At 33.7% G+C, this 22,575-nt stretch overlaps 2 protein-coding genes across 4 annotated transcripts in view; one reads left to right on the top strand and one right to left on the bottom strand.

Annotated features, from left to right (window-relative positions):
- The window catches only part of LOC111414772 (BAI1 associated protein 3), a 99,519-nt gene that overhangs the window by 21,660 nt on the left and 55,284 nt on the right, over positions 1 to 22,575 (bottom strand). For all 3 annotated transcript variants that reach the window (XM_023046216.2, XM_071195175.1, XM_023046215.2), the window contains exons 3-5: positions 20,784 to 21,095; positions 7,031 to 7,247; positions 626 to 821 (exon numbers count right to left, since the gene is read on the bottom strand). In XM_023046216.2, the coding sequence (XP_022901984.1) occupies positions 626 to 821; positions 7,031 to 7,247; positions 20,784 to 21,095 (725 nt within the window). The remainder of the gene's footprint in view (positions 1 to 625; positions 822 to 7,030; positions 7,248 to 20,783; positions 21,096 to 22,575) is intronic.
- On the top strand, positions 12,072 to 13,802 carry LOC111414773 (beta-1,3-galactosyltransferase 5-like). Its single transcript, XM_023046218.2, has 2 exons — positions 12,072 to 12,546; positions 12,599 to 13,802. Exons 1-2 carry the CDS (start codon positions 12,092 to 12,094, stop codon positions 13,131 to 13,133), a joined length of 990 nt encoding a protein of 329 aa, XP_022901986.2. The 5' UTR covers positions 12,072 to 12,091; the 3' UTR covers positions 13,134 to 13,802.

Here is a 22,575-nt window from a genome sequence, read left to right as displayed (position 1 = left end):
GATAGGTGGGTTAAATAATGGCCTAAACAAACTTAAAGTTAAAACTATAATTTAATTTAAAAAAATGTAAACATTATAATTTATAGCTGATTCGGTGTATAAATTATAAATGTTTCCCGCCTGGTGTTAATTGGTACAGTTCACTGGTAAAGTTTTAATTTTTAGCAACTGAAACTAAAATTGAAAAGGGAAACATAAAAACAATAAAAAGTACGGCCCACTTCGTTTTCCAATTAAAATTGAATCGTTGTAACTGAAACGTAATCCTTTTACCAGTAGAATTAGTTCAACATTGATTTTCTCTTTTAATTCAAACTTATTTTTCCAGGAAAGGACATTTTAATGTATCAATAAATCCCCTTACACGAAATTATTTAACTGTATTTACTTCCTTCGATAAAGCTTTTCCAATCTCAACGAGTATTATTGTCAGATCCAGCAATAAAACTGATTGATAGAGGTACAATTGACTGAAAGGATGTGATATTTTTCAACGATTGGCTAAATCGATGGTGAAGCGTAGCTTTTAATCAAACCGCCTCGCGTAAAGAGCGCTTTAGATTACGTCAAACAAAGGTATACTTTTTTTTAGATTTGTACATTTAACTTTATTACTACTTTTTACCATTTGCGTCTTTTGCCTCTAGTCCTTCAGCTTCGAGGACGACGACACTTAATACTACAATGGGTGGTTTTTCTTCGCCCGCCATGTGAAGCATTCTGTAATGTCTATCCGGTGGCACTCCGAAAGCTCTTTGTCCGTACAAGTAAAGGTCTTCTTTGTAGTGAGCAAATTGACCACCTGGAGCTGGTGCACCAACCTTTTAAAAAAATATAAAAAAAAGTTAATAATTATAATTTTATAATGGATTCAATTTTATTTTTTTCTGGATAATAAGATTAACTGCATAACAAAGGAAACTAAGTAACAGGAGCAAAACTATGGTTGGTTGCGGCGAGTATAAAAAGAACAAGATAGTGCAGAAAAGTCCTAACGAAAATTGGCTGGATGGACTTTTCGCATCGACCAGGGCGTAATGTCCCCATGGAACCATCCATTAAAGTGAGTGTTTAAGCCGCGGGAGGAAATGAAATGAACGCCAACCCACTGGTGATGCTATATAGTAAATGAGGTTAAATAAAGCTGAAAACTGAAACGAACTCTGTGAGAAACGGGAAGACCTAAGAGAATTGGGTCGATTGAGGAACCTGTAGAGACAGACACCTGTGTGAACTTTGATAGATTTTCGAAGAGGAGGAAAGCTGTCAGGCGAATAAATTTCGTGTTAGGTGTGGAGAAGGTTTCGATAAAAGAAAAGACGATGGATTAGTCAACTTGATATCCTGGGTTTTCTATCTAACTAAAAGAATTTCGAGTAATCGATAAGAATAAAAAATATTATTGTAAATAGATATAAAATTTTAGTTCAAATCAACATACTAAAAAGACTCAGAAACAATCCAATTAGGAATTTGTTTCATGATTTCATTTTTACACGTTAAAAAACTTTTCAAAACAAATAAATTAACAGTGAAAGTGATAAAAAAAGATTATGATGCAGAAGAGAAAACTGCAATGAATATAATATTTTTTCTATAACAGCACTGGATTGCCAATTAAAACTAATATTATAAATTAACTGTTAATTTTTATCTCAACTCTCTATACAACATCCTATACAAAACAAGATAATGTTCATCTTTTCACTTCCCTTCATCGGACGTGGCATTGCCTATCCAGTAGTTGAAGAGCCTCTGCGTAGTCATAGAAGTGAAATCTAGCTTCAAGCTTCTTAGCAAATATTTTAATGAAAGAATCTGGAGGTGTTCATATATATATGTATATCGGAATTTCACACATACCAGGAGACATTAAATTTGTTTCGTAGCACTTTATTCTGGTATATTTGAATACACTTGATGTTCGAGTCGCTGACAAAACACTAGAGCTGGATGCCGTTGTGTCATATTCGTCTGACTGTAAATCTGTAGTTTGTTGGAGTGACTCTTTCCACATAAGTTTGGATACCAATCAGAGTCATACCTATGTACTTGGCATTGTTCTCACTTGGAACAATGATACCATTTATGTCTAGAAACTGTGTGACTTTTGCAGTTTATTTGACAAATTGATAACTGCTGATCTCTCTCTACTGCAAGCAATGTTGTGTCATGTACAAACGTGTTCTAGTCCCCTCCAACTCTGGTGTGTCATTAGTATATAGTAGTGATTGATACAAGACCAACGAGACGAGATTTTCATAAAGTCTCGCCGATTAATTAATAAGTCTCGTATCAAGTCTCGTCTCGCAACCTCCGCTCTCGTCTCGTCTCGTTTCTCGTACGAGAGTCTCATAAAAGTATCGAAATCTCGTCATACATAATCTTATTGTTTCAGTGTAATAAGAAATACTTAAATACTTGGTATAATGTAAGAGTCGGAAGAGAGAATTACAGCCCTCAGCCCTGTCGCTCGCAAATGATAGGCATAACAAACATCGTGTTTTCTTGTAGTTAATGCAGCACATGAGAATAATCTTTCCGCTGAGACTGAAGTAGCCGGTATGCTTAAGAGATGACGTGTCATTAAACTTAAAATAGGAAATTCAGAAGCATGCATTTTCCACTATTGTAATATATCTGTGTCTTTATTACACCGAGGCATAGAATAATATTTTTGAAGATGCCTGCATCCAGTCTCCTTGGGAAAGCGGATTTACTGCATACAAAACTACAAAATCAATTACAAAAACCGCCTTTTCCACTCTAGAAGCTTCTCGTTCCTTCAATGCCGTTACTTTGGAAGGTTGGCCTTCTGATTGATGGAAATAGGCTTTTTATACATCTTCAAATTTCTGAATCGAAATATCTTTTAATTCTTGGCTCCATCGTGTCATATCAAAAACTTCGATCTTATGCCGCGAATCGAGAATTAAAACTGCAGCATAAATCTAATTAGTTTTACGATAATGGTTTAATATTTTGTCTCTCGCAGCCTGAAAACTAACAATCAAGAGCAAATATTTTACTCTCAATGTTATCTATTAGTATATTATCACCATAGGTAATTTGACGTATTTCTCTCCTCTGAGTTTCTTGGAAAGTATTTGAAAGTTGACTAGTAATTTATGCACTTCCTCTAGCAGTATCCATTCTTTGTCCTCAAGAGCAATGGTTTTAAAATCAACAACATTTTGACACATTGCACCAAGTCCATGTTTACCTTCAAGAGGTACTTTCAACATATGATTACTGGAAATCCAATGTAAATACGAAAATATTGACCTCATGCACGAGACTCGAGACGAGACCAATGAAAGTCTCATTTTGTCTTGTCCGAGTATCGTCTCGAAAACGAGACGAGACCATGCGAGACTCTCGAAAACGAGACTCTCGTACGCACCACTAGTATATAGCAGATACAAGGTAGGACCCAGTACCCTTCCTTGAGGTACTCCTGCTTTTATCTCTTTTTGGTTCGAGCATTCATGTCTGTCCAGGCAACCTCAAACCATTGCTTCCCGCAATTCTCGTTATGTCGTCTATCCATCTTCTTGGGAGTCTTGGGGGCCCGTAGTGCGCTTTATTATTCTTGGTCCTCAGCACGTCACCCTCGCTGGCCATCTAGCGTGGTCTTATCTGGCTTCATAGCTGCTGAGAGTGAGAATGTGGCAAATGGCAGCAGCAGGCAGAAGGAAATAGAAGATAAAGGAGGGCTCAATTCATGATGTAGTTCTGTTTTTGTGGTTTTTGCTGACCAAGCATAGCTAGAACTTGTGCTTTCTACATGACCTATAATTGGTTTGCACTTTTTTTTGTCACCGCCATGATTACCAATCCATAAGTCGTCACTAGTAGTACGCATTAATTGTACAGGGTGTCCCGTTAAGCGTACGGAGCGGCTGTATCTCTAGAACGGTAAAGCCTAGAGGTTTGGGAAAAAAATCCTTATAAGCAAAGTGACCAAGAGAAATAGCTGGAAATTATTTTGATGTTCGTAATTCGACCGCTAGGGGGCGTAACTGCCATAGAGAAACATAAAATTCCCGCTATCTCAAAAAGTTAGACGATGAACTATAATTTTGACAACATCATTTAATAGCTTGGATAATACCGCATCGCTTTTGTTTTGCGATATTTCTCATATCTGTCATAATAAGGGAGGGGGAGGCCAATGCGTTTTCATATGTTTACATTTTAATATCTCCTAGACCATTCAACCGATTTGAATATTTTCGGTGTTGTTTGAAAGAGCATTTTATGCTCTTTTTAGAGATATTTTCAGTAAGACCGTCTGCTTAAAAACAAATGAGCTAGAGGACGTTATCTGCAGCGATTACATATTTTCATGATTTTTGAAGAAAAGTTAAATGGAACGATACTATTTACTTCACAGATCCTTAGTCACCTTAAAATTTGCTAAATTTTAGTGAAAACCGCATCTCATTATCGCCATCCGTTCTCGAGTTATAGAAGAAAATGTTAAAAACTCGAGTGCCATCAATCGGATCCAGTTACCTCATCGAGAAAAACAAATCACATAACCATGGTAACTGTAAACATGCCATTTACTAACGCAGAAGCGTATGATAGAGCGTATGATGATTTATTTTCAATGTTTCGAATACAATGCAACTGCATGGCAAAAATGTGCAATGCAATTACGATAAAGAAAGACATTTTTCTCTAGAAGTGTTTTTAAGATTGACTTAGCGATTACGGAAAACTGGCAACGTGTAGCCCATTCAGACATCTCTATGAATTCGTAAATCATATTGGTGCGCAATGTGATCCCACATAATCTGGGAACTCCGAAAACAATTATCCACAAGATTTCTCAAGAGAATAATATCTCCACCACGTTGTTTTACATCAGGCCTTAACAGATACGGATTATGATAACAGACTGAACTATTACCAATGACTTTTAAATATGATTTGGGCAAATCCAAACCTTTTATCACAAATGCTATGGATGCATGAAGCATCTGTCCACAAGCTGATGTAAACTTGCATAATATGCATTCTTGGTTCGAGCAAAACCCACATTGCTTTCACCCCTTTATCTATTGGGTAGACTAAACGACCTGACTTTTCAAGAAAACTCAATAACCAGGGAAAATATGATAAAACACTAAATACCGGTAGAAACGTGTCCAGGGCCGAGACTTAAGCAGCGCTTTTTTTTCGTCGAAACTAGATTAAATAAATGCATCGAGGTTTATGGAAGGCATTTCGCACATTAGTGAGTTATTTTTGCCAAAAATTTAAGTTATTCTAAGTGTTTTGGTTTATTTTGTTTTATTATCATTGTTGATGTTTCATTGATCCGTTGGCTTTTCAACACGCCTCAAAAGTAGTTTTGAAGCAGTTGTAAGCTTGGATAAAGTGTGAAGGAAGGTTCTAGATAATAAAATTTTTGTTCTCTCTTATGTGTTTCCTAAGGTAACTTGATCCGATTAAGATATACGAATTTTTAACATTTTCTTTTATAATTCGAGAATGGATGGAGATATCGAGATGCGGTTTTCACTAATATTTAGCAAATTTTATGGTGATTAAGGGTCTGTGAAGTAAATAGTACCGTCCCATTTAACTTTCTTTCAAAAATCACAAAAATATGTAACCGCTGCAGATAACGCCCTCTAGCTTATTTGTTTTAAAGCAAACGGTTTTACTGAAAATATCTTTTAAAAGAGCATGAAATGCTCTTTCAAACAAGACCAAAAATATTCAAATCGGTTCAATGGTCCAGGAGATATTCAAATGTAAATATTTGAAAACGCATTGGCCTCCCCCTCCCTTATTATGACAGATGTGAGAAATATCGCAAAACAAAAGCGATGCGGTATTATCCAAGCTACTAAATGATGTTGTCAACGTTATAGCTCATCGTCTAAGTTTCTGAGATAGCGGGAACTTCATGTTTCTCAATGGCAGTTACGCCCCCTAGCGGTCGAATTACGAACTTGAAAATAATTTCCAGCTATTTCTCTTGACAACTTTGCTTATAAGGATTTTTTTCCCAAACCTCTAGGCCTTACCGTTGTTGAGATACAGCCGCTCCGTACGCTTAACGGGACACCCTGTATATTTTACGTTTTAAGATTTAAATTTTTATGAAGTCTGAGAGCACCACTTTAATTTATTTATAAATTTTATATTTTAATGTTTGTTATCGTATTTGTTATGTATTAGCTGTGATTCCCAACAGATTGATTGTATTACTCGTTCATAAAAAATATTTTTGTTTTTAAATATGACCGGACATTATTTTTGCTACTCCTTATATCACACCTTTAACCACTTTGAAGGAGTGCATTTATGTTTAGTACACGTTATATATAGATATTGTTACTATAAACGTAACCGTAAAGGCATTATGCAGAAAACATGTTCAATTAAAACTAACATGCAGGTTATACGCAGATCACCCACGGTTAATTTAACAAGTAGAGTAATACTACTATTCAGGTTCTTTGTTGCAGATACACGGTGGTATAATATAGGATATAATTCCATGGACGTGAGCCATTATCTTACCCTCTCCCAGCACTATCTCTATGGTTGTTCTTTTGCATCACATTTTTTTATTGTAATTGTGAAATAATTACCTCTATCGGACCTAACCAAAATTTATATTTTAATACAAGGCTTAACTTGTCTTCTTGAAAACAATGTGTAACCTTATATGCTTAATAATAAAAGTGCCTAGAAAAAGTTTTGGTAAAAATAGTGTAAAAAGAGTTCATCTAAAGTTGGTTTATTTGCATTTGAAATTGGGTCAACCATTGTGCCGCACCCTCTATATTAAATTTTTCTGTATTTTAAGAGAATATTAAAAAAAAACTGTAATCCGCTTAAGATAATAAGGATCTAGAACAACGGAATAACTTGCGTGATAAATGCTAACCTAAGCGAGAGACCAGTAAGTCTTAAATTTATAGGTATCCTAAAGTTTTATAATAAACGTTCCTTTAAATTTATTCTAATCTCCACCAAAATTTTGGCAATAAAATCGAAAACTTACCGCATTTGCAATCGTATAAAGCATCTCAACATATAATTTATCCTTTTCATTTTGCGGCATGCTATAATCAATAGGTGTAATTCCCACTTGACTTTCATGCGGGGGAACGGCTACAATTGCATCTTCAGCGGCTTTCAGTACACTTTGCCTTTGATTTTCTTGCTTCCACGCGAGCGCAGGAAAGCTCTCAAAATAAGAACCATCGATATCTTGTACTCTGAAACAAAATAGAAAACAAAATCCAGTAACACGTCGATATTGAATCGAATTAAATTACTAACTAAGTCTTGGCAGAATTAGATCGCTAGAAATTGGATGAGAAATTGGTGCGGAAATGACGAAAATTTATCATATTTTATTAAAACTTATTGGTTTTAATTAGAGTGGCGAATCAGGTTTCAATTTCTTGGGTTGTCGTGGATTTTCCGAGAAAATAAATGCTCGGCTTTATTCCCTCTACAAGCATAAGTACATCACGTCAATCCGCTTACTCTTGGTATGACCGAATTTGGGACTCCCTTCAGAAAATTTTTCATTTCATTCTTACAAAATTAAAACCCTACGAAGATTTATTCTATTACATTTTGTAATTGAACCCCTTCTGATCATTTAAATTTCAAATGTAGTGTAATTAATTTTAACCCTCTTGTTTTATATTTCCATATAATTAGCAACATTTTGGACATTGATCCAATTCTGTTTCAATATTAAATTAATTTTTGGAGTTTCTCAATTAAATGATTATTATACTTGACAGTAACGATCTTTACAATATGAACTTATTATAGCAATATATTTTAGTTTGACCTAAAACCGTATACGTACATTACTACCCGCATAATACATTTGCACTTACCCGAAATCGATTTTCTATTGGTGCAGAGTAACATTTCAATAAAGCAATGACATAGTGCGGTATCGAATTTCTGTTTAACCAGTTGTACGAATTAATATGATGTTTGACAATAATAGTGCAGATTTCATGTTTGTCAACAATAGAACAGTTATCATGTTTGACGATAATAGTACAGAAACTACTTAGCTGTAATTGAATAAATAAAATAGTAATTTGTTTTGAATAAATTTTGTACCCCAACAACTAATTGTTATAATATATAATATAATAATGAAATCTTTCATAAAATATCTCAAAAATAACTAAAAATGTAATCGCTATCAAACCGAATGCAGACTTAAGCCCCATTATCATTACTTATTTTAGCAGCTAATTTTGGCTATGTAATTTTGACATATTATTTTATTTGTTTCTAACAAAAAAATATATGTTGTTCAAACAAGAAACAAATTATCTGATGTGTATGGAGAAGCTGCATTGCCAGAACTCGAGTGTCAAAACTGGTTTGCAAAATTTCGATCTGGCAATTTTGATGTTGAAGATGCATCGCGTTTTGGAACGCCAGTTAAAGCTGATAAAGATATAATCAAAGCGTTAATTGATGCAAATCGGCGAATAACAACTCGTGAGATCACTGAGAGATTAAATTTTGCGAATTCGACATTCATGATCTAGGTTCTTTACGTTCTTAACGAAAGAAATTTGTGCCGTCGCGTTGACTTCCATGATTTGCTTCTCAAACGTTAAGAAAATGATCCATTTTAAAATCACTGGGAATAAGAAACATGTTGTCTACAAAAGAGAATCGTTTTTTTGAGCTTCTACCGGATAATACAACGATCAATCCTGAAATGTACTGTCAAGACAAATTGAATGATTTAATCAAACAGAAAAGACTAGAATTGATCAATAGAAAAGGTGTAGTATTCCATCAAGATAACGTGAGGTATAAGATATCTATATATCGACACACCAGCCATATTCTCCAGATCTGGCACCTTCTGATTATTATTTATTCCTGTATACAAAATTTTTTAGACGGTAAAACCTTTACTACCAGTAACGGGTCAAAAGTTATCTTTTTTTTTCTTGTGCAATGGTTAGCATTCGTCTTAAGATGCTATTTTTGCCATGTGTATCACCGCCACAACATCCACCAGATAAGTATTATCTGCAATTGCTAGGAGCAATACTCCATCATGAAAAGTGTTTCAGAGTTTCAAGCCGAGGATAAAGCTCTAAGCAACTCTGCATATGATATACATTTTCCCCCCAGCAGTTTCATAAATCAACATTTCATTCGTAAGATAAGTCAATAGCAGTTGTTAATATTCTGCATATTATTATTATCTAATAAAGGAATGGATGGTGGTTACAAATTTTTACCAGGATTATTTGGTTTGCAATGATGTTCTAATTCTTGATTAATTGAAGTTATTTACGCTAACATTGGATATCATTTGTTGATGTGGTTGTTATTTACTTTATTTGTTCGATTTCTGTAATATGTGTTACATCTTCATATGTTGCAACAAATAATTTATCAAAATCAGCTATACCAGAAATTGATGGGGCTTTGAAAAAAATTGGTCTCTGAATTACCTCTGTCAACTGAATCCTTGTAAATAAACTTTCAAGTATTCCCATTAAAAAAAAGTCACATATAGACAAATCATGGTCATCATAATAATAGTTTTTTTTCTGTAAGTTCGCGCTTTTGCGACCAGCCCCTACAGTTTGAGCAGGCTGAGGTCTTGAGAGCTTTGGGGGCGGTTAACTCTACTGGGGGGGCCTGGCGGCGACGGTCACCTCCTGTTCTCATTAAAAACTGCTGTGAATCTCTTAGTGACCCTTTAACAATATTGTACAATAGATCTTTAAGAGAGTGCGCCTTTCCGCAAATATGGAAGCGTGCTAGTATGTGCCTATATTCATGTCTGGCAGTAGAAGTTCCATCGAAAATTACAGGCCCATCTCTCTACTGCCTATATTCGGTAAAGTTCTCGAGAGCTTAATTTATAAACCAATTTTTTAAATTGTTAAGAATGTTTTAAATCAACGACAGCATGGTTTCTTGCCGGTCGCTCAGTAGAGACTAATCTTCTTGAATACACTAATTATATTTTGCATTCTTTTGATGATAACTGCCAGGTTGACTCAGTATACACTGACTTTAGCAAAGCATTTGATATGGTTAACCATCTGCTTTTATTAAATAAAATAGAACAAGTTGGTTTGCCCAGCAACATACAGCAGTGGCTCGCTTCCTATGTGGTTGATAGAACACAGTGTGTCAGTGTGTCACAATGTGTTACCATCACATTTACAAAGAAAACTAACCCCATACGTTTTGATTACTTTATTAGAGGGGAATTGTTGCAGAGAGTCACGTTTATAAAAGATCTGGGGGTGACCTTTGATAGTAAATTTTATTTAATGAGCACGTCGATTCGATGGTCAACAAGACTTCTCGCATGCTTGGATTTGTCATGAGATCAGCGACTAATTTCACTGATATCAGTTTCATAAAAACTCCCTATTTTGCGTACGTATTCAGCGTTTTAAATTATTGTTCTATCGTCTGGAATCCTAAATATGACATGTACTTGAAAAGATTAGTCCAAAAGAGATTCCATCGACTTCTCCACAATCGATGAGTTAGGTTCGTATTCTTATTATTGAGTCTGTACTTTGAATATTATTAACTTAACGCAAAATTTCAAGGTTCCATAGTGATAACTGACAGTTAAATGCTATGAGTTAGGGAATGCAATATCATTCAACTTTTCTTTTCCTCTAACGAGAGAGTACATCTCTTCCAAAACCACTTAGTTGTCATACTAAGTAATATAGTAATTACAGCTCCTAACCTGTAATTTACCTTGGCTATATTTAAATCGGAGAATCCATAACATAACCTTAACATGTTCAAATGTACACATCCACATCAGATGATCCCATAGCTGGTTAACGCAAGCGATCTCGGCTAAATGTAAGGCAAGGACTCCAAGCCTTCACCTTATTATTGTGAAAATGTATAATTATACCTCAAAGCTTGATCAATGTCTCGACCGTGAGCGACCTCGTCCTACCTGCTCTAAGATTATCCTAGTTGCTTCTAAACAATAAAATCATACATATCCACAATTCCGATATCAATTGTGGTTGAACATTACAATGTGTTAACAAGTTTTGGGTTGATATCAAGCTAATCAAGGCAATTAGCTGAAGTTATAGATTCCCCACCCTAAGTTTAACTAAGTGCTATCACATGAGTCTGAATTGCTTTTTCCTTATTTGTTGTACTTTGTAACATTGATTTCGCAAAAACTAAATCAATAAACAAAGTTGTTCATTGTTTCATTGACTGTACTGTGATGTTCTACAGATTTTGATGCTTAATCAACATTTACAAGGATATACATGTGTGTTTTAAAATCTTCGAAGCATTTTAGTTTTTGGATTTTGAATTCTTTTAAAATTACCCAAAATTCGTAGCCACAGGTAATTACCAATCTGATGTACTATCTCTATTATCAGATATATATGATTGACAATTATGATTCCAGAAATCGTAAGTTATTGCTGCGAGAATTAGTCAATCAAAGACTTGGGTTTATAAATGAACTTGAGTTCGTGCAACATTTTCTTAATAGAACTTTAAATAATTCTGGTGCTGGTTTATAGTTATGTTATCACTTGCTCTCTATTTTACAAAAGTTGTAAGATATTAGGTTTTTTGCTGCGCTGTTTTTAAAATTTAATTTTCCACTGATAGTGAACTCCTCTAGTTTCCAAATCTGTCAGAACTAACAATCTTCAATATTATACCGAACGATAAACTATAAGTAATGTTATTGAAACAAGACTATCGGGTGTATAATAAATCACTGTGGTTTAACGTATCCCACCAATATTCCAAATGCGTCTTCCGAGTATAGGAATTTCATCGTAAATTTATTAGGTAACCGAGACGAGGTCTGAGATAATGCAAAATGGCCATGGTGTTAAATAAATTACTTAGATCTAAATAATTGATATTATCGAGTATAGAGTTTAATCTCGAGGTTTAAATTTAATCCATTCGTTAATAAAGTCCACAATAATTAAAATCCTCTCAAAACTTTCAAAGCAACGTCGATAAATTTGTTTTTAACGTCATTAAAATATTAATTTGTCATTTTTTTCTCTAATCCTTCCATAACATGTCCTCCCCACGGAAGTTGTTAATAACAATCGTGCCGTTTTCTATTTTAGTGTGTTACATTACGATTCGTTTTTTAAATCTTTCATTAAAACGCAAAGAGAATGTTTTTCCCTCGATGCATACTGAAGTACTCATCAGCGTCACTGAATCCGTAAAAGTGATGGATCAAACAGTTTTAACATCGGAGATGTACGAAAAAGGATTTCACATTATTCAAGACGATGTGTGTTCGAATTTTGGAAATGGCTTAAACTTATTGGTTATTATTATGACGAAATTGCACCATAAATCGAAAAGGATGGGAATAAGAAAAACTTGGGGTCATTATGCGCTTATAAACGATATTTCAATTGCTTTTCTTTTTGGTGGTGGTAAAAGTGATGGTACAAAAACCGAATTGAATATGTATTCGGATATGATTATTGAGAAAAATGTTGATAGTGAATTTAATAGGTTAATTTAATTTAATCATTTTTTATTTATTTTTCTAATAATGTCTTTTTAGATCGTTAAAATCAATATCAATGATGGAATTTGTATCAACTCATTGTCCCGATGTTAAGTACGTTTTAAAAACTAAAGATGATGTATTTATTAATATGCCATCGTTATTAAAAGTGATAGAGAAGTTAAATAATAATGTTAGTGCTCTTTATGGGCATATTCATCATCATAAACGAACGAATAGAATTAATAAATCGAAACATTATATTTCTCACAATCAATATAACGATTCTGTTTTACCCGATTATTTATCGAGTGAAACTTATTTATTTCCTGGTCACATAGCAAAAAGAATTTACGATGAATCTCTTAATCACATTTATATTCCTGCGGAAGATATATTTTTAACCGGAATCGTTCCTCAGAAATTAAAAATTAAAAGAATTGGCAAAAGCGAGTTTATAACTCAACACCATATTAGCGAATATAAAACTCATACTTCAACGGTTAATTTTAAAACTAAGACCCCTGCAATGCAATACACTTATTGGGAAGAAATTAATATTCCTAATGATGTCAGAAACGATGAAGAATAGAAAGAAGTTGTTTTATGATTATAAAGTATGTACAATAAATTTTGAAAACTCCGAACAAACTTAAAAAGGAAACAACTTAAAAAGTTTTACTCTTATCTATTAAAAAAATATATAAAAAAGAACTCGCTAAAAAGAACTTTCCTGAAATCTAGAAGAAATGATATTCGAAATTTAAATAAGCATTAATAATGAATGATACTTGCGCAAAAATATTTAAATAGAAACACTTAGAATTCTGACTTTATTGAAACGTAATTTCCAATTGGCAATAAACGATGGAAAAGTTTCAGTACGAAACTCGAGCGGAAAGAACAATTCTCTTATCCGGAGTTCAATATTTATCTTCCTCCGTCTATTAAACAAACAACAGTTGCAAACTACTATTGCTGAGATAAGTCTTCGTTGTCAATAAACGGAGCGTATAATAAGAGAAATCGGATGGATATAGAGCGAAATTTTTTGTAAATTCAAGTTGAACTTGAAAAGATCTATACCAGTGTTTACCGTCGCGGATAATCTCATTAATTTGAAATAAACCACGGAGTTTTGTTGATGAAAATTGCACGACATAAACTCAATATATTTCTAAAATCTATAATAATTTAATTCTTTTAAGTTAACTATGTTTAGTTTCTTGTAAAAACAAAGCAATAAAGATTGATGTTGCAATGTTGTACTTTTTCTGATATAACCCAAATTAAGATGTTTTTGATAAAATATGTCTCATTTTCAAAACTTTCAAAAGAGGCAATTTGAAAATGCAGCGAGGATTGCAACCTCATTGTATTCTAAATGATTTGATATTATGGTTGTTTTAACAACAGCTTTCATAGCTCTTCACTTGAGAAGGGCATAAATAATACTAGTTTGATAAAGAAAGTAATACGCCAGTGGTAAAACATCTGACGAAAAAGCGCTAAAACGCAAAAATTAAGCAAATACTAGAAAGACACCATATAAATAGAAAGTTTGAGCGATGCAGGAAGAGGCCATCTAGAGAAAAATCCAAGAATCCAGAAACAAATATGAAATTAACAACAAAGTTACTATCGAGATGATTTCAGAATAGTTAAAAAGAGACAAAGAAGTATTCAAAAGCAAGAAATATAAAGAAAAAAGATCTTAAGGAAATTATAGAGAGTGAAGAAAGCAGTATCACAAGAAGAGGGAATCATGTCAGAAAGAAAGAATGTAAAAATGAATCTAAAAATGTAAGAACACAGTAGTAACTAGAAGCATATCAGATGAAGGAAGAAGCTCAAACGAAGCCAGAAGGAAATAGATAGAGGAAAAAGAAGGAACCTAAAATCTAGCAAAAATGCAGAAAAATGAAAGGAATCAGAAATAATGAAACTAATACTGAAAAAGGTAGTAAAGTAGAAAACTTGAAAAATTAGAAGCTCAAACAAGGCCTAAAGAGTGAAGTTACAGATAAAACAAAAACTAGAAAATGCCAGAGAAGCTAGAAGGATATTTGGTTCTTTATTTGCTGTCTAGAATTGAAGAGCCTTATGTAAGAATTGGAAGAACAAAAAGCTAGAAAAAAAGCAGGGAGCTAGAAAAAGTAGTATCCAAGAGGCTAGAAAGAAACAAGATACAAACAAAGTAAAACCCAGAACATGTAAGATAGCCAATAGGAGGAGGACTCAAATGTAGAGGAAAACAAAGTTAAGGAAGCTATGGACAAAGACGAAAGCAGTATCAAAGCTCGTCTTAGCAGTAGAAGAAAAAGAGGTAACCCAGAAACTTGCATGATATTAGCAAGAATCCATAAAGAAAACTGGAGTCAGAAATAATAAAACTAAAACAAAGCCTGATCCAGAAAGAAAGAGGTTGAGAAAGCAGAATCTGCAAGAGGCAAGAATACGCAGAGAAAAGAGGCAGAAGAATTCACATATAAAGACGAAAGAAATCAAGAAAACTACAAGCAACACAGAATGAGAGGTAGACCAAACAAAGTATAAAGGAAAAAACTAGAAACACAGCAAATAAAAGAACAAATTCAAATAAATCCAGAAGTATAGACGAGAGTAACATATCAGAAGAAACTGCATAGAGGAAGGAGTTCGCCATCTAGCCAGAATGTGAAAAGAAAGCAGGAGTCAGAAATAATGTAACTGAAATAATGAAAAAGGCTAATAGAAGCAGAAAAGTAGAACAAGTAGAACGAACCCGAAAAGAAAGAAACTGAATACAAAGCAGAAGATAAAGGATCCTAGATTAACCAGAAAGAAGAGGAATTGGAGAATACAAATATAGAGAATGAAAGAAATCAAGAAAGATATAATTGAAACCATACAGAGGAAAAAGAAAAAAGTAAGAAATTATTAAGATTGCAGAAGGCAGACAAGAGTTAGAAACAATACATCTAAAATATTGGAAGAAAGAAAAAGTAGAAGCCTGAGCGTGGCTAGAAGAAAGAAGTTGAAACACAGCAGAATCTAGAAGATGTCAGAATAGTCAAAAAGTCAGTACCATTACTTTTGATTCCGTTTTATGCATTTCCATTCCATTCAGTTCTCATTAAGTTCCTTTTCACCTCTATAACTAACTTTAATAACCTCGTTGATAACTCTCTAATTGTTTATCATTAACCAATTTGTGGAACCTCACATGTCCAAAGCAACAGAAATAGGATCTAAATCCTTGACGTCTACATACGAAAAGATACAAAAAACTGGATCTCGTAGACGGTTACTAGGCATTCAGGTGTGGAGCAATTTCGTCAACACTTTTTAGATACAAAAAGGTGCCAAAAGGAAACTATTTAAATATTAATAAAAGCAAGAAATTTGTTTGTAGTTGAGTGGAGGAATCATATTAAAGATACAATTCTTGGAGAGCAATTAAAAAACAAATTATTTCCATTTTAAGTTCGTTATAGTATTTTATTTGAGTTGGCATCCAATTAAAACTGATCAACATCCTGGTATAAGCATCTAGAAAACTTTAATGGGACCTCCACAACTTGAAGTTTTCAGCGAGTTATTCAAATTAGAATGTATTTGAATAAAGCCGTTACAGCAATCTCATCAGATGGACATAGAGTAACATTATGCGTTATGCTTCCTCAGCATACGAATTTCTTTTACTTTATTTTTTTCTAGAATTATTAACTATTTCAAATTCATTTCATATCTCCCTGATTTTATTATTTTTGCCGCAACCTGTCTATTTAAAATACCATTTTTATGTATATCCTGAACATTTATTTTAAACAATTTTAATCTAAATTACAGCATAAATCACACTGGACATGAATTATATTGAAATTTATACACAGCAGCATTCCATTAAAAAAAAATGTAAATACTCTCGGAATAAATTTTGCATAACTTTTCCGGCCACGGGCAACAAATTTCCGTCTTCCGCGCGGATTCGCCTCTCGCAAATATTGCCCCATCAAACAGACATTAACATATTTAGCCGCAAAGTGTGTACTCGTCACCGTTGTCGAGCCGTATGTAAATCAATATTGATATTCGATTTGGTACGGAACGCGTACGACAAATCCGTTGTCGAGATTTTCTTTAGATAATATCCAAACCCGAAAGAACGGATGTTCGCGAAACTTGGATAAAGGAATGTGCCGTTGGGACGTGGAATTTTTCAATAAATACGAATCCGAACATATTTCGAGCATATTTTCAAACACGGTCTCTACTTTATTTATCGATTGGATTGAAAAATTTTATTCTTTGTTGTTTATTTGGTATTTGAATTATTTTAGAAAAAAAATTGTAGGAAAAAGCACAAAATCTTTAAAATATTTAGGTTGAAATTGCCACGGGCACCCGTATTTCATTGTAATAGGACCTATTTGCGAACCAATCGAACCGCAAAAATGTTCCGAAGCGGGGAATAACAAAATACACATTGCCTTAGAACGAAAATTATGCAGCAGGCGACTCCCCCTCGGAAATTGCGAAGTACATTAAGGAGAAACAACTTGGAAATTATATCTTGACTTTTTATTTTCTTTCCTTTTGAAATATGAAATACAGTAAATCCTCGATATTACGGATTAATACGGGTAAGAGAGTATCCATTATAGCCTAAAGACCGTTATGTGAAAAAATTTAAATTTAAGCACTTTAAACTGTTTGAATGAATAATTTTAATGCGCACAAATTCGAACAGCTATCCATACCGTTGCGTTCTTTATTAGTTAGTTCTAGTTTTAGTTTAATGAAAAATATGCAACAATCTAGCACTGAATAACAACTAAAACTAGAACTAAAACTAGCATTAGAACTAACAATATACCTAGAAGTAGAAATATTCGGGTTTAGCCGTCTTAAGAGACGTATGGCTAAATCCGAATGTTTCTAGTTCTAGATCTAGTGTTAGTTCTATTTTTAGTTAAACAAAAATATACAACAATCTAGCACTGAATAACAAATAAAACTAGAACTAACATTAGCATTAGAACTAACACTAGACCTAGAACTAGAAACATTCGGGTTTAGCCGTCTTAAAAGACGTACGGCTAAACCCGAATGATTCTAGTTCTAGGTCTAGTGTTAGTTCTAGTTTTAGCTGTTATTCAATGCTAGACTGTTGTATATTTTTATTGAACTAAAACTAGAACAAGCACTAGACCTAGAACTAGAATCATTCGGGTTTAGCCGTACGTCTCTTAAGACGGCAATCTAGCACTGAATAATATCTAAAACTAGAACTAACATTAGACCGAATGTTTCTAATTCTAGGTCTAGTGTTAGTTCTAGTTTTATTTCAATGAAAAATATAAAACAATCTAACGCTGAATAACAACTAAAACAAGAACTAACACTAGCATTAGAACTAATGCTAGACCTAGAACTAGAAACATTCGAGTTTAGCCGTCCTAAGAGACGTACGGCTAGTGTTAGTTCTACTTTTAGTTCAATAAAAATATACAACAATCTAGCGCTTAATAACAATATAATATACAGGGTATTTCAGGTTTTTGTAGCAGGTCTTTAACAGTCGATAGATCTTTTAAAATTAACACAAATACTTCATATAAACATAGATCGACAAACGCTTTGTTTTGGAGATACAGGGTGTTCAAATTAAATTTTTAAATTGATTTTTATCTAATATTACACGTGTATTTCAACCGATTCTTTTCAAATTTGGTATACGGAGTTTTTTTGGCATGAGAAAAACGATTATGGAGTAACGTATTCTTTACGGATTAAAATAACAATAACTTTTCTGACAGTATACTTTTTGGCTTTTTGAATAAAAATTCTTATTCTCGATACTTTTTTAAGCAAAAACGGTACTCTTATCAAAATACACTAAAGTTGATTGTTTTCAAGATAATTCGCTTTTTCTTATTCGATATAGACCAATTTTTTTAGAGGATTGTTAAAAATAGGTATAATAATTTTTGCCATTGAAACAAAATAGGTAAGTTCACTGATGTTTTAGTTTATTGTATCAAGTGTCAAATCACCAGTAGTTGTTGATCAGTGTTAAATTAAATTCAGCAGAAGTACTCCTAGAGTATAGGAGAAGATATCCAAATAGAAGACATCCGCATCCTTCTGTGTTTGTGAAAGTGCATAGACAAATAGTTGAATAAGGGCTTAATAATGACGGGTAGATCGTAATAATGACTATGTTAGACTGGAAAGAAACTTTAGAAGAATAATTTTGCTTGAGTTCGATAGAGACTCCACTACGAATGTTAGAAGAGTTTCGAATGCCTTATGAATTTCTAGGGCGCGTGTTTATCGCCTTTTAAAACATCATAGACGTCCTTATCATTTACAACCCTTGCAAGGATTGCAGACGATGAAGAACGGCGTGTAACGTTTTGTCGGTGGATTGCTAAAGCATCAGCCAACAATAGAGATTTTTTATAATCGTGTTGCATAAGATGAAGGATTATAAACTTTCACAATTTACATATTTTGGTATCCCTACGCAATTGGGCCACGAAACTTCCAACATGAATTTAGTGTCAACGTCAACAGGCCATACTTTTTGCCACCACTATTAACCGCTGCGGTGTTCTTGTATTTTTGGGAGCTGAACATGCCAATATGTGGAATGACATTGATTAGCTTTAAGAAGAAGAGAGGCCTGGTTTCAACTTGATGATTGTGCAGCTTATCACGGTAGGGTGGTAAGAAATTGGCTAGACAACCATTTTCCTGCAAAATGGATTGGTCGTGGTGGACCAGTCGCATGGCCCCACAATCTGCAGATCTTAATGACTTTTTTGTGTGGAAATATTTGAAAGGGAAATTGTATGAGACACATGTTCCCACAAGGGATGAACTTTTAATAGGATTAGGAATGCTTGTAATGACATAAGGCCGCTCTGAAATACCATTACTGGATCAGTAATTCGTCGGTCAGAATTATGCAAGCAAAATTTTTTACATTTTAAACACTTTCTTTAGAATTTAGATTAAAAAACATTAATAAACTAAAACTTTGTTTCCATGGCACACATTATTTTAACTATCCTCTAAGAAACATTGGTCTGTATCGAATAATAAAAAGCGGATTATCTTGAAAACGATAAACTTTAGCGCATTTTAAACGTTAACTGGACCACCCTGTATAATGCCAATTAAAAGTAGAACTACCGTCCGTGATTTATACATCATACAGACTACTCGGGGAATACCCCGAATTTATCTATGAACATTGAATAGAGCATCTTGGGGAATACCCCGAGTTGGATTCTATCTATGAGCGCTAACATTTATATTTAATATGAGGTTTACTGTCTTTAATAAAGAAAAAAAGATGTTCAAAGATAACAAATGTTCATAAAAATCCTTTTTTTTAAAATTATTTTCGACTTTGATCGATTGTCTTTACCTTCATTCTTATTTGGTTAAGCGATAATTTTTTTTTGCAGAGGTTGAAACTGTAATGACGTTGAAAGGTTGTTCGGCGTCAATCCGAGTTTCGTTCGCCCTATCAATTTCTCATCTCCTCCTGTTCGAAAAGCAGGAGAATTACATTCTGGTTCGATCTCGATGTCGAGAAACAAACCGGAAAAACCGAACAGAATGACGCCTGCTTGTGAGTGACGAGAGAGAACGGGAACAAAAGTTTCCCCTAGATAACAATTACTGGTTACATCACTTCTAAGTTTCTCTACCGTAATTTTCGAAATCGAATCGATATTATTTTTATCAAAAACGAACTTATGATTAATGTCTATTTTAATAATAGAGTCCATTAAAATAAGTTCATAAATTGTATCATTAATATTCGAGTTGATAGCTGAATTATTTTGGATTCTGTTTCAATTTTATAGTTTATATACCAAATCCATTCAGTTCGTGTTATGTATGGTTGAGGTGATCTGCATGGTTTAGCGAGTCCATTCGTTAAAGTTATAGTACTCATATGTAGTTGTCGCTATTGAATCATATTTATATGCAGTTCGCGTTCAGCTGGTACCATTTGCACGATTAAGGGAGACATATTTCAGTATTATTCAGTATATGGGGACATGACATAAATTATCATACAGTTTTCAAAGTATCTACATTTTACACTTTAGAAACTTTGAAATATATTTTTGAGATAAAATTTAAATATGATTTCTCATCCTCTTTAAGAATGATCTTATCTTACTCTTTTCAAATCAATTTGCGGGTAAAGTTCTAGGACACACCCAAGTAAACTCACCCTGATTGCACCTGATGATCGATATCCGGCCAAGAGAGTCGACGACTGCAAAAGGAGTGCGATGGTCTTTCAGGGGTCGTCTTCGGTGTTCGTTGCCTGAACGATCCAGGTCTTCTTATGGGTGGGGCTGGAACGAGGCACTCCAAAGTTCGTCTACGGTTTTGGACCATAGCGCTAGCTCCGGGTGCGGGTAACACTTTTGGAAATCCTGGTGTGTTACTGTCTCCGGATCCGCTCCGTAAGCTGCCACCAACTGAAGAGGGTGTCGCTGGGGGAACATTTTCAGCAGTGTCAGTTCTACTCAACGAAAATCTGCAACAAGTATAACATTTTTAGTCGTTAGAAGTGGAGTTTTGCGAGGAATTACTAAATTAGAGAAAATCATTGTGTAGATTTTTTTTGATTCAATCCGGAAAATTTTATTAATGACCCTCCGCCAAAAACTAGCAATTTTTCGAACAAACGTACGTCAATCATTATTTCCGTTTAATCTACGTGCGGAAGTGAAAATGGTGCTCGTTTATGGGTCCGCTATATTAATCACGATTCGAACAACATTTCTAATTCGTAGAGAGGTTTTTATTGAAACAAAATAACTCAAAACAGCCAATAAAAATTTCACATTACGACTTCCAAACTAATATAAATTAAAATTTTTAAAACATTTTTTTTAATATTTTATTTATTTTTACATTCTAGTAAAATTTAACCGATGCAATGTAACAAATGCATACGGCGAAATTAAAATATTTATTATGCGACGAAATAAACAAACACGGGAAATGTACGGGCCAAAAACAAACAGAAATCCGAAAAACAAAAAAAAAAACACGGTTTAAATAAACGTTTACAGTCATTCGAAAACTCCGGAATTCAATAATTGTACGGTTTAAACGATTCGGAGCAATTAAAACCGCAATCGCGTTGGATTGGAGTGCAGACATTGAATTTTCTTTTTTTTGCCGTTTTTGTTATAAAAGAAAGGAAATTCTCAATTTTATTTATGACTGTTTTAAATTTGAATTGCAGGTAATATCTTAAATGGAACTCTTGAAAGTCTTGGAATTGAAAAGATTAATTAAGGGTTCGTTATTGTTATGGTAAGTGTTATTGCAGTCAGTGTTCATTCAAAGTGAGATTTTTTGATTAAAAGGAAAATTAAATTTAAAGAGAGCTTTTATCGTTCTTAATTCATGACTGATGTACTTTTAGTAGAGATAAAAATAAAATATTATACATTAAATAATTACACATATAGTTTCTTCCATTATAAAGTAATTTCAGTATTGCGTGCTATATGGTTTTGTACATTAACATTTAATGTACCTTTATACTTGACCTTTGGGTAGACCTTATAGTCGATCATTAATATATCATAATTATATCACCATTTTTAGATGTTCCTTTGTATTAATAGATAAATTTAATTCTTTTATTAATTTGAGTGTTAATTAATATTTCCAACTTCAAAATCGCGTTGATACTCATTTTTGACTTGCTAGAAGAACAGATTTAAACAATACAGTCGTTGTTTATATCCATATATGAATTTCCTAGAATCCCATGTTGTCAAATGTGATGTTTTTCTTTCGGAGACGACGTTAAGCCGTCGGTCTGGGCAAATTGTACATCTGGGTCAGTTGTACAGGGTGTCCAAATTTAGATGGGTTTGCAGGGTATCTCAGTTATTATGAAAGATAGAAAGTTGCGGCTTTCGCGAACCTGAGCTACTTTTTTGTGAAACTTACAATGGCGCAAACCAAATTTTCATAGCCCTCTTCGTTTTTGATAT

The sequence above is a fragment of the Onthophagus taurus genome, chromosome 1 (assembly GCF_036711975.1).
Source record: "Onthophagus taurus isolate NC chromosome 1, IU_Otau_3.0, whole genome shotgun sequence".
Lineage (NCBI taxonomy): Eukaryota > Metazoa > Arthropoda > Insecta > Coleoptera > Scarabaeidae > Onthophagus > Onthophagus taurus.
This window is presented reverse-complemented; position numbering and strand designations above follow the sequence as displayed.

Excerpts from the sequence above, each read along its gene's own strand:
- LOC111414773 (XM_023046218.2), top strand. The coding sequence starts at position 12,092 with ATGTCCTCCCCACGGAAGTTGTTAATAACAATCGTGCCGTTTTCTATT. Across the intron at positions 12,547-12,598 it reads GTTGATAGTGAATTTAATAG|ATCGTTAAAATCAATATCAA; the intron begins GTTAATTTAATT and ends ATGTCTTTTTAG.